This window comes from Metopolophium dirhodum, chromosome 3, assembly GCF_019925205.1.
Source record: "Metopolophium dirhodum isolate CAU chromosome 3, ASM1992520v1, whole genome shotgun sequence".
In the NCBI taxonomy this organism is placed as follows: Eukaryota; Metazoa; Arthropoda; class Insecta; order Hemiptera; family Aphididae; genus Metopolophium; species Metopolophium dirhodum.
The window spans coordinates 10,647,012-10,660,229 of record NC_083562.1 but is presented as its reverse complement, the minus strand read 5'-3'; the positions used below and the strand labels follow the sequence as shown (position 1 = coordinate 10,660,229).

At 27.7% G+C, this 13,218-nt stretch overlaps 1 protein-coding gene across 2 annotated transcripts; it reads left to right on the top strand.

Moving 5' to 3' along the window:
- Positions 1–1,849: 1,849 nt before the first annotated feature.
- On the top strand, positions 1,850–10,950 carry LOC132940786 (maltase 2-like). 2 transcript variants are annotated; one of them, XM_061008530.1, is made up of 11 exons: positions 1,850–1,969; positions 2,696–2,895; positions 3,356–3,535; positions 3,632–3,807; positions 4,343–4,468; positions 5,156–5,397; positions 5,524–5,722; positions 7,122–7,374; positions 7,703–7,898; positions 7,996–8,139; positions 8,236–10,950. In XM_061008530.1, exons 2-11 carry the CDS (start codon positions 2,712–2,714, stop codon positions 8,417–8,419), a joined length of 1,884 nt encoding a protein of 627 aa, XP_060864513.1. In that variant the 5' UTR covers positions 1,850–1,969; positions 2,696–2,711; the 3' UTR covers positions 8,420–10,950. The 2 variants fall into 2 exon arrangements, with proteins under 2 accessions (XP_060864513.1, XP_060864512.1); XM_061008529.1 differs by having other exon boundaries at positions 1,864–1,973.
- Positions 10,951–13,218: the final 2,268 nt, after the last annotated feature.

Below are 13,218 nucleotides of genomic sequence, written 5' to 3'. Positions count from 1 at the left end.
GAGGTTAAGATCTATTATTTCCAAACTATTTAAACTGAACAAACTTTTACCAACAGAAATTTTGCGTATTGTATATAATAATTCACTATACAAATCAATTTTCCAGTATGGTTTAATAGTTTGGGGTGGTTGTACTGACAATGCAATCAGGTCTCTTGAGATTCAACAGAATCTCGCCATAAGAATTTGTTTGAATAAAAAGGAATTATATGGTTCGTCTACTACTAATTATAAAGTTTTTAAAGCTCTGCCGGTCAGATATTTATACAAGCAGTTCTCTATTATGTTCCAAATTGATAACTTTGGTTTCCAAAAAAATAATAAAAGGGAAAATAGGTCATATGACATGCAAGTAAACTACACTAATAAGAGTTTTGGGAAAAAATTTGTGGACTATCTAGGTCTAACAAATTTCAATTCATTGCCGCTGTACCTAAAAAAAATTATTTCTAGTAATGTAAATAAGTATAATTTTATAACTAATAAAAAAGCTATTGTTAATTACTTATTAATTGAACTTTAATTATATATTATGTAGAATTTAAGTATTTAATATTGTTGCTAATCACAAATTTTGTTCTTCTTTGTTAATCTTATCATATTTATTTTCTTTGTTTTTAATTTAAATATTATATTATATTGTACACTATCAACTCATCTACATCGCCACAAGCATTGCTTAATGAGGTAGATAAATTAATAATTTATTGTTATTATTAATAAAATAAAAAAAAAAAAAAAAAAATAGCTGAACATTTTTCGTGTACACGGCAAACGTGTATAGTGGAAACCCGCCTTTAAATGAAAAGGTCATGCCATGAAAGTTATAGTCACCAGCTGTAACAATGATATTTGTATTATCACTAAAATATGAAAATAACCACATGTCCACATAGATATATAATAACTGTGAAAATAACTAATTAATTGTGGCTGCATGCGTTTAATACACCAATAGTGGACTAATCTCTGGAATGTAGCATGTAGGTACCTAAAATAAGTTTTTGTGTATTATTTAATATTTATTATAACTAAAATACAAAAACCGGTTCGTCTATAAGTCATAGGGAATTTATATAAGCTCGCTGTCATATTTATTATTTACGCTTATAATAACGCCTCCACCACGACTTCTATTAGGTACTTGTCAGATGTAATTTTGTTACAATATTATTTGAGTAACGAGTAAAGTAACTTTATCAAATTTATCTCTAAGTTGTTAAGTAAAGAAACTTAATACTTTTTAAAAGTAATTTACCCAACACTGAATTCATTGCATATGAAAAACCATTCTAAGCGAAGATATAATACAGACTGCCTGTAATATCTAGGCCATACAGGGTGTTCCGTAAGGATTTGCCCATTGTGATATCTCCTGAGATAATATATCATAAATCTTTTTTTATTATTAGACTAACAAAGACAAGGAATACACATATTTTTTTTTTTTTAAATAAATTAAATTTTTTGGTAAGAAAATTAAAAAATTATATTTTTATTTTTTAAACAATTGAAGATAGCCAATGTATAGGGTTTATTTTTGTGAACATTTTGACTTTTCAACATTTTATTTTTATTAATCTCATGATTTTAATAAATTTTTAGTTTATAGGTAAAACAGCAAAAAACCCGGTTTTTGTCAGGATGGCGAGTCCCTCTCTACGGCTATAATGGGTATATCTTCACGGGACACCCTATATTTTATGCAATATGCAATAGGTATACTTAAAAAAAAACACATAATTGTAATACTGCGTTGATGGAATTCTTTCGATAAAAAAATAATAAGTGTTAGATAGTTGTAAAGTAACACTAAAATATCTCAAGTATTACTATCTTTTGTACAGTCAATACATCAATATTATTTTATTTATATAAACGTGGGATATTCATCACAGTAGTTCAATTGTTAATTGCCCAAGGCTTTTAAACGTTTAAATACTCACTAAATACAAATTTAACTAAATAGGTAGGTAAGTATTTTTAATTTTATTATAATTAAATTGTAATTCGATTATCTCTTTAAACAGTCTAGACAAGTTTGTAAGTTAAAATTTTGAGCTATATAATATACAATAGATTTAGTAGGTATTTATTAGTATTTACCTACTTTTTGACAAAAATAATTTTTCCCAATAATTATTACCGTGACTTTAGAACTATAGTGATTTATTATATTTTTATTATTTACTATTGTTCTATTTTAGGTTCAAAATCGATTTGGGTTTTTCGGAATAGCTAAAAAAAACCTTATAGATACAAGAGATTTTCTCTGAATGTTTATATTAGCATATTCTACACACCATAATATTTTTCTTATTATATTTTGACTCTTTTTCAACTATTTATAGACATTTTAAATTTTAAATTTTTTTATTTAAGTATATCAATAAAATATATTTGTTAAGTCAAAAATCTTGAAAGTTTAATACAAGTCTTCTCATAAGTTGTTGTAGTACCAGTTCAAAATTGTTAAATATACATATTATTAACTATTTTTTTATATGCATTTGAAATTATTTTGTAATCAAAATTGTATAAATTGTTCAATTTTTACAGCTAAAGCTTTAATATTTAATACAAGTTCAGATAGAATAATTTATATTGTTATTAAAGTAATTTATTCTACTATTATAGTAATATTATGCTAGAAATTATTGGATTATCCATATTAAAGTAATTATTATCGTTTAAGGTTATTTTAGAATAATATGAAGAAATTGCCTGTACGCTGTCTTTTGATGATTGCATGTTATACATGTGCAACAGTAAATGGTAATGTATATTTCAAAGCTGCCAAACCAAATAATGAGTGGTGGTCAAACACAATACTTTATCAGGTGTACCCACGATCGTTCAAAGACAGTAATAAAGACGGAATTGGTGATTTAAAAGGTATTTACTATCAAAACTAAATTAATTTAAAAAAAAACAAATGAGTTATACACTTCAACAGTACTTATTTTTTAGTGAAGGTATATTGTCATTGAGTAGGTCTCCGTAATATTAAATGTGTTAAAATTTGAATCCGATGATAAATAATAAAATACATACGAAAATGCGATTCGTAGTTCAAAAGACCAACTATTAGAATATATTCCAATAGATTTAGAAAATATAATTTAATTTAGAAAACAAACTGGGGTACTTACTTCTGTTGGATTTTGATTGGAGGTCGTCACTATTGTCATTGAGTAGTTGAAGTAGTTAAAGATTAGAGGAAATGTTCTTCATTTAAACGTGATGAACGACGCACAAAATAAAAATACATTTGTAAAATATACAATACATTCTCCACTTCGGGAAGAATCTAAAACAATGAAATAATGTTCTGTTTATTGTGTAACATTTTCAGGTATTACTCAGAAACTTGACCACTTTGTTGATCTTGGCATAGAAATATTATGGGTCGGTCCGTTTTTTAAATCACCTATGGATGATATGGGATATGATGTTGAAGACTTTTATATGATAGATCCTATATTTGGTACAATGAGCGATTTAGAAGAACTAGTTTTTGAAATGAATAAGCGAAGTAATATATTTCATACTTTGGTAGAAATAATAATTCCTAATTATATAATAGATTTTCATGTTTTTAATAATTAATAATCATACATTTTTATTTTAGATCTTAAACTGATAATTGACGTTATACCAAACCATTCAAGTTACAAGTGCGAATGGTTTGAGAAATCAATCAAACAAGAAGGAAAGTATACAAATTATTACATGTGGCATAACGCTTCAAATCAAGATGAACTCACCAGTAACTCATCAATTACACCAATACTACCAAATAATTGGGTAAATAACATAAGGTCAAATTACATATTATAATCTTTATAAAAATCTTTAGTTTTAATTTCTAAAGTGGAGGGGCTACTATTTTTTTGTTTAAAATATTGTTAGAATATTAAGCTTTTAAGTAGGTATATTTAATATTTATTTATATTAATATTTATTTATGAGTATTAATCTTATAAGTTCCTACGAGTAAAGACTAAAGACTTGATCTAGGTAATTGCTTCATATTTCTCATACAGGTATCTGATATACTTTAAAATGTTATAAACTTATAACATGAATACTTAGTGAACAAATAGATCCTGTTTAATATTTAAGTTAAGCGTTAGTTGTTTACATTTTCAGAAAGCATAATGCAAGAATTTTAAAATATGTACCAGCTAGGTCTTAGGTAGGTACTTTCGTTTATAAAAAATGAAAAAAACTTAAATGTAGAAAATTGTAAGAATTAGGTTTTTCAGTAATAATTAAGAATAACTAGTATAAATCAAATGATTTGTTAATTATGAATTATGATTCGTTTATTTTTACACAGTTGAGTGTATTTGGGGGTCCTGCCTGGACATGGAATCAACAACGAAAACAATTTTATTTACATCAATTTAGTAAGGAACAACCAGACTTTGACTTGAGAAATCCTGATGTTAAGCTACAAATTTTAGTAAGTTGCAATATAAAAACATATAAAAAACGACTCAGAGCGTTGACGATCTGTCAGTCTATATTATTAAGGGTTTTTATAATTTATTAATATAACTTATAGCAATTTCTATTCTTTTATAGTTATACAATGCGGGAAGTTGACAAATGACTGTCAAAAACTTTACATAATTACATATACATATTTGTCATTATTAACTATTAGGTAGGTAGGTACATAATTGATATAACTTCATATTAAAACACAGTGGACCATGGTACAACGTAAATAAGATTGGGTGGTATAAATAGGTTTGAATTAGTCTAAATAATTTGAAAATGTCACAAGATTCAATTTAAAAATAGATTATACCAAAAAAGGTCCCTATGATTAATGTTTTTTTGAACTACGACAATTTAATTTAAATCGGTTGTTTTATCATAGGTATTATATGAATCATTAGGAATATTCAAAGTTTTCAAGATTTAAAAGAGTCAAAATATATTGAAAAGTGTGATATTGGTTAGGTATGTTTAAAAAATACTTATTTAAATCTTTGGGCAAAATTCCAAGTTTCCAGAATTTAATTTTTAATTACAACTAAATAATTGATTTTAATATATGTAGAATCTAAAATAATTATAAGAAATGTATATTACATTTTATATTAATTTCTAATATGCATGGTTTTGGTATATTATTTTAAAGGACGTGATGGAATTTTGGATGGATAAAGGTGTTTCTGGATTTCGATTTGATGCTCTCAGGTTTTTATATGAAAATATTTCATTACCCGATGAACCATTTATGCCGGGGATTAGCAATGCATCCAACTATATGGAATTAAATCATATATATACTCTAGATCAACCTGAAGTTATTAGTACTATATTAGAATGGAAGGCGTATATGGATAATTATACCAAAAGCAAGAATATATCAATTTCTAGGTAAATTGTATGCATACGCGTACTTACATAAACATATTATTTCTATAAGTTAAATAATTCCAAAACCAACAATTAAATAAAGACATTTAATTAATACAAATCATAATTTTTTATTATGTTGGATAGTTTAATGGCAACAGAAGCATATACAACAGTAGATATATTAATGCAATATTACGGCAACTCCACGAACCCTGGGGCTCAAGTACCATTGAACTTAGCATTAGTTAAACTTCCAAAAGATGATCAAATAGTTGAATCTATAGATACCATAATCAAAAATTGGTTGGCCGATTTACCGGAAAACGCAGTGGCCAACTGGGTGGTACACGTTTTTAAATTGTATAATAATAGAATGCACTGTTTATGATCTTCACGAAAATCTCATTATTATATTATTATACTGGGTGATTCGCCAATCATGCTCAGTCCTATTTTTTCCTTTAATACCAAAAGGTTTCATTCAAATTCTGATTTTTGAAGTTTATATAAATCTACTAAAATTATAATATTTTCGAACTATTGAATTTTTTTGTACTACTTAAGGAGTCATATGGCGATACAAACTTCTGGCTTTAAATAATAACCACTTTTTTTATTATAAATTATTTAGTGGATAATTTTTTGAAAATGTTGATGTACTTAGTTCAAAATTCAAATGAGTAGTTTCTTAGTTATTTAAATGTTTGAACTAAGCACTATTATCCTAAAAAATGGTTTTACAAAAGTCTGAAACAGACATAACATTGAAACTAGCGTATTTATTATACTTGGGGCATTTTCACAAAGACACTATAGCCCTCATTTCTTATAAACCCATTACCTTGGACCTTTTATCCTTAGAACACTAAGTTAAATAACTCAAAAACTTCACATATGAATTTTAAATCTGATACGTCGAACTTTTCAAAAAAAATTATCCACTGAATAATATTTACAGTTGAATAAGGCGGCTCGTGGGTAAAATATTTGGGTGGTGCACACAGTTGTGACTCGTGATGATTAAAGTAGATAGTATGCAATTATTGCAAAAGTTCTTAAAAAAAAGATATTAGTAAACTACAAATTCAAAATGTTAGAATGAAAAAAATAAAAATAGATAATTCGGGTGGAGTTCAGAAAATAATGCCAATTAGGCAATATTGCTACAGATAGGTTAGGTTAGGTTAGTAGTTGCCGCACACCGAGGTCCTTTTTATTTGTTAACCCCCCACCGCTCAACGGCCGACTGTTTTCTGACAAACCTGCACACTAGTTGATGTGTATTTATTGCATATCTCGACTTCATTTTAGGAGTAGAATAACTGTCATGTTTAAGCGAATATCAAATTTTTTTTAATAGAATTTTGTATTATAGAATAATTACAGTATGACAGATATCGAATTAAAATTTAAATATATTTTTACTACTATATCTATATTAATCTATGTGGTGTGCGCACACCTGCACACCTAGGCACGAGCCGCCACTGAGTTCCATTTGAAAAATAGAAGTTTGCATCTCCACATGTACCTTAAGCAGTACAAAAAGTCTCAAGAATTTAAAATTGTGGTCTTCAAGTATATTTAAAAATTCTAAAAATTATTAGACATTATTACACATTTTGAATAACTGCATTATTGAAGAAAAGGGGGTGAGTATGCTTTGTGAACAACCCTGTATACCAGATCAATGCTTAATTAATGACGTACCTATTATGTTATTAATTATTTTCAACATTTAGATTGAAAATCACGATAATTTAAGAATTTCATCTAAATTTGGTGCTGAAACGGTACCAATGTTCACTGCGTTGAAATTAGCTCTTCCTGGTATGGATGTAACATATTATGGTAGTGAAATTGGAATGGAAAACAATATGTATTTGAGATCGGAGCAAATAACAAATCGTTATGTTGTGGGTGGTTCAACAGGATCATCGAGTTCTAGAGATTACGTAAGGTGTCCAATGCAATGGGATGATTCCATTAACGCAGGTATAACTGTATATAAGAGGAATATTATATTATAAATAATAATTTCAATCGTCTACCTATCGGCCATCACTATTACATAACAAATTTAATACAAAACATAATTGTTGAAATTTTGTAGCACATATTCTGAAATTTAAATATTTAGTTACTAATTACTATAGTAAAAATGTATCAAGAAATGACAATGAGTGAGTTACTGTCTAATAATTAGACTCTAATTAATGTAAATAATGTAAAATGATATGTATATAACAGATACTACAACTTAATATATAGTTGAACAACTAATGTTAAATCAAGTTATTACCTACACCGATTTCTTTTAAAGGTTTCACTGAGGAGAAAAAGTCATGGTTACCAGTAAATCCAAATTATTACAAACTGAATGTCGAATCACAGAAAAAAATACCTACTAGTAACTATAATTTTTACAAAAAAATGTCTCAACTCCGAAAAACCAAAACATTAAGAAACGGTGATCTTCAGACGTATAATATTACTAAATCGATTTACATTTTAAAGAGGTGATTATAAATAATTAACGTAAGGGAGGCTCAGAAAAATATAGAAATGTTTTATTTAATTTTATTAGGTAGGTACTAAAGAGTTGATTTTTTTCAGGTCACTGTTAGAGCACGAATCATACATAGTCGTAACGAACTTTGGCAGTGAAACTGAAACAGTCATCTTGTCCAATGTTGTACGTAATCTCAAAGATTACCTATTTGTATATTTAGGAAGTGAAAATTCTGCATACAGGCCCGGGTAATTAGATTTTTAATTTAAAATAATATGCATAACGATTAACAGTTTTATATTTTATTCATATATATTTTTATGTTTTTGTTTTTGTTTTTATAGAAGTAAAGTATCCACCGTTTCGACTGGGTATCCATTACAACTTCGACCACAGTCAGTAGTCGTTTTAACAGATAAATATATCGAACCTGAATTAACAAGCAATAATTCTAGTGGTGGTACAGAGATGAGTTCGAGATTAATTAGTTTAACCTATGTTTTTGTACTTGCAAGATGGTTTCTATAAGTTGGTCTTATATACCCATAGCTGTTAAGCAATATAAGTAATAGTAATAATCGTAGTATGTATTTTTTAAAGAAATTTGTTTGAATTGTATTTTTTGTAATATTAAGGTTATTTATATTCCTAATTTTTGTTTTGGGTCTGTCGACTGTCATCTATTTTTGAAGCAATGAAAACTGAAAATTCTTTAATATCCATCTCTGATGGTATTTTCTAGGACGGCGCGTAATTTTCTGGAAAATTTTCGTCAGGATCTATAAATTCAAGAAAATATTTGTCAGGAATGCTTTTGTGATGGGAACTAATATTAACTGAGAATCACTTCTTAGTAAAATTCAATTTCGGAAAAGTATATTTTAGGTTAGGTAGATTCCTATGAATTATGAACTCATTTCACAAATTTTATTTTCCTGATTTATAATTTATCGGTAAAGTACTTCCCTTGTAATATTTCCCTGGTTATTATTTTGCCACGAATTAACGAATTAATGTTGCAGTTAATGATTTCGGTAAATCGGTATATTTCGGTATTTCGGTATTTCGGTATATATATATATATATATTTCTGATTTTTATTTTCCTAACGAATTATTGTTCCCTCCTATATTTTACTTTTTCGTTTTTTTAAATTCCTCTGTATAACTTTCCTGGATTTTATAGCCCCTCATACCTGGTAGTTTTTGACAAAATTATTTTATGTGTTTTGGTTATTATTGAAAAATGAACAACTTTTAAACCATAAATTGGGAAAAACCATAGATTCCATGAATTTTTTTTTTGGAAACGTTTTCTCGACAGACAATTTAAAAAGACATAATAATGATATTTATGATTTTTAATTATATTGTATATATAAAAAATACAATTAGGAACTGTCTTTGTTTGAAAAATTAATAAATTAAAAATACATTGTTAGAAACAAAATAAGTTGAGAAATTTAATGAACGGAAATCATGTTATTTGAAATCCATGTAGTTTTGAAAATTAATAAATGTGAAATACGTATTATTAGGAATAAACATGGTTTGAAAATGTGATAAATATTGTGAAATATTTTTTCTGGGGTGGCAACTGCCCCCTCGTAACATCCGCTACAAATGCAGACTATTCCTATAATTATTTTGTGTAAAAATCTCAAACATTTGCAAATACATTTGTAGTTCAAAATGCATAAAATTTTAATTATCATATCCAAGGATCGAAAATGTAATGTAAGATTTTAGGTATATAAGTTATGATTACAAGAATAAAAAAAAATTAACCTAATTTCCTAAACATTTTTATGAAGAGTCTAAGAGTAAATTTTAACAAAGTTGGATATATCCACACTGCAGTGTGGATTTCACACGTAAAATAACAATTTCTCCTCAAACGAATTTATTTTTATTAAGTATTAATCATAGAATAAAAATTCAATTGTTACATAAATCATCATTTCAATTTTCAATAAAATGTTCAAATATTTTGTCTAATTTTAAGTCATTTAAAAATGTTGGACTTTTCATAAGTGTTGATAAACATTTTTAAGTTACATTAAATAACAATACACTTGAAAATTGAATACAAGATTCCACATGAAGTAGTTAAAAGTAGTAAATTAAAATAATTGCACGTTGGGTACTTGGGTTCCATCACTGGTTGGCCTCCCTCTTCATATTATTCAAAGTTAAAATATTGTACATAAATTATCAAATTTACTTATCAAGGACAGATTGTAAATACCTAATAAAATGAAAGAATAATAAAAATAATTGCGTATACTTACACAAACGCAAAAAAAAATTACATCATTGTAAAAACAATACAATTTGTATTGTATTTGTTTGCTGCCATCTGAATTGAGTAATTCTAAATCACATGCATTTATTTATATATTTCATTTCGACTTCCAATACAACCTAAACCGGATAAAATTAAAATTAATTTAGTTTTTTTTTGATTTTTTAAATGTATTTAACTGTTGGACCTTCTTAGTTCTTACATTAATTTTGATTCTATTAATATCGAAGTTTATTATTATGTTTTAATGAAAAATTTAAGAAAATATATAACTGTAAAATATGTAATACACGTATACATATATCTATCATCTAGGTTATAGACTACTCTATCGTCATAAATACTTATAGAGGTGTATATGGTGACATGGTGTATCCAGTGGCGGATGAGCGATCCCTGCCTGGGCCAGATGAAAATTTGGGCTGATAACTTATAAATATTTTATTATTAGTCTGAAATTGGGCCTGAATTTTGTGTTTCCCCATGGTTAATTTTTATTACCAGTCCGCCCCTGGGTGTATCGTATGTATATAAAGATTGTTTTAGATACTTCGCGCAAACATAATGTCTTGTCCGGCGTATTGTATAGGCAAATTAGGTACATTACTGCAGTGTGTCAACGCACTATTTGTTTATATCTTAGAGTAAAAACAGAAAAGATAGAGAATAATATTTTTGAGGGAATGACATCGATTTTATATTTTATTGTTATTGGAATTGTATTCGACTTTCAAAATAAAAATGTTTTACATTTATGTATATATCATTGAATTAAAATTTAACACCATCCATAACACTATAACAGTGACCCACTTGTAATCCTACTGTACAGCAGAGCAACACCCACTTGCACACCTCTTTTCTTAATGTAATTTAAAGAGTATTATTTAATCGCAAAAAACTTCGATAAACGTTTGACATTAGAGTTGATTTCTATGATAGATAGTATATAATTGAAAATTACAAAATAAATAAATTCCCAGTACTTACCTAATTTTCTATATAATTAAAAACTATATTACAATAAAATATTGTTGTTGGAAGCGATTGATCTCATATGTTATATTATTCGAAATAAGTCTAAGATCCTAAATCTAATGCGCGAATAATTTAATAAAATGAGACACAAGATTTAGGAACAATACATTTATTTATAAAGAAACAATACTCATGATTAGCTGCAATGATTGCACTCCGCCAAATATAACAATAACAATAAATTTATCATGATGAACAAGACTCACCGGGACGGGGATGCCGATCCAATCTTGCGGAGATGGATCGCGGGTGAAGAAAAAGGTGGAAAACACGAGGGAGAAAACAAAAACCCCGTACAGGATCGGTAAAAAAAACTGGTCACTAGGTTTGGAGAGCACAGGGGAGGTTGTGCTTAGTTTTTACCGGTCAGTGCTGGTCGCCTCAGGCATCGTTGAGCCTCCCAAACCTACTGATCAACTTCTTCACTAATCCTGGACCTGGGTATTATTTTCCTCCTCGTGTTTTCCACCTTTTTCTTCGCCGGCGATCTATCTCCGCAAGATTGGATCGGCATCCACGTCCCGGTGACGTCACTCGGTGCGTACCGTCCACCGTCGCTCACGATTACGGTATTTTGTCTACGTTTTGGTGCCAAGTCGTCGTGATTGGATTCGAACATTTTGATTGGTGCAGAAACATTTTTGCCCCTCTCGTCGCGAATCTTCAAATCAACTGTTTCAACTGCAGCAATCATAATATTGGGTACCTAACGATATATTGCTGTAAACGCACTGTGAAATTATAATGGACTGTTAATACAATATTGATTAATCCGCGTAATGTAATGAATTAATTATTAGTATGGTTGTTTTTAAATAATACGAACCGATTACTATAAGTGTGATGACAAAAAATGTGAAAACGCGATAAATAATTATACAATATTCAACTGCAGAAATACGATACGAGAATAATAAGTTCATGACTTGATGTCCGTATTAAAATAATTATGTTGGCATGGTATTGTGTACATTTCATTCGGCCGCAATATTATTATTGTTAAAAAAAAAAACAAATAAATAAATAAAAACATTTATTCTCATGCAGATATTTTAGATTTTGAGCGGAGCGATGAATGTATTGAATTTAAAGCGATGATTGTTTTTTTTTGTTTCTGTATAGGTATAGAGGTACACGATATAAAGTAAAAAGGAGTTTTCGATATTTAACTTTGAGGATGACTTCTGATAGCAAATTTGTTTTACTTGGTACTGTAGAGATGAAAATTGAAAATTCGCAATATATCTAAAAAACGAAAATTTTTACGCAAAACCAGTTTTTGACAAAATCGATATAATTTTTTTTTTGTATTGGTATCTCATTAATAGCTGTAGACTTGAGATTTTCACCGAATATTCATAAACGCTCATACGCGACATGGAATAATTTGGAAAAACATATTTTGGCACTTCTTGCGTGCTATTTATAAGTTATATCTACACATATAAGTCCAGTAGCACACTCACCAATTAATCAATTAGTGCAATTGCACAGGTGCTAACTGCTCCCAAAAGTGTTTAGGTCGTAAATACATGGATATTTTAAAGTTTATTTTATAAAATTAAGTCCTTATAAAGTTCTTACAGTTAACATTAATCTACAATTTAAAACTTCAATCAAACGTTAAGGTACATTTTTATTCAATAAAATAATAAACAATATAGACTTATTTCGTAATGAATAATATTGTGATTAATAACATTATATTTAATTCGCATAATGTCATTACTGATTTTTAAATTTTAAATTTGATAAACGTTGTCAAAAATCGAACTTTAATTAATGTTTATAAAAAAAAAATATGCCCATGTATTTTTAATATTTTTCAATTGCTATTATTGTAACAATGTATCAGGAACCTTGTATTAAATTTTACCGCTTTTTGCCCAACAAATAAAATTTTATTGACTTTTATAGAATAAAAAAATTAAAAATTGAAAATCAATTAAAATCAATAAGCTTGAAAATTTAACTCAATGTTTCTC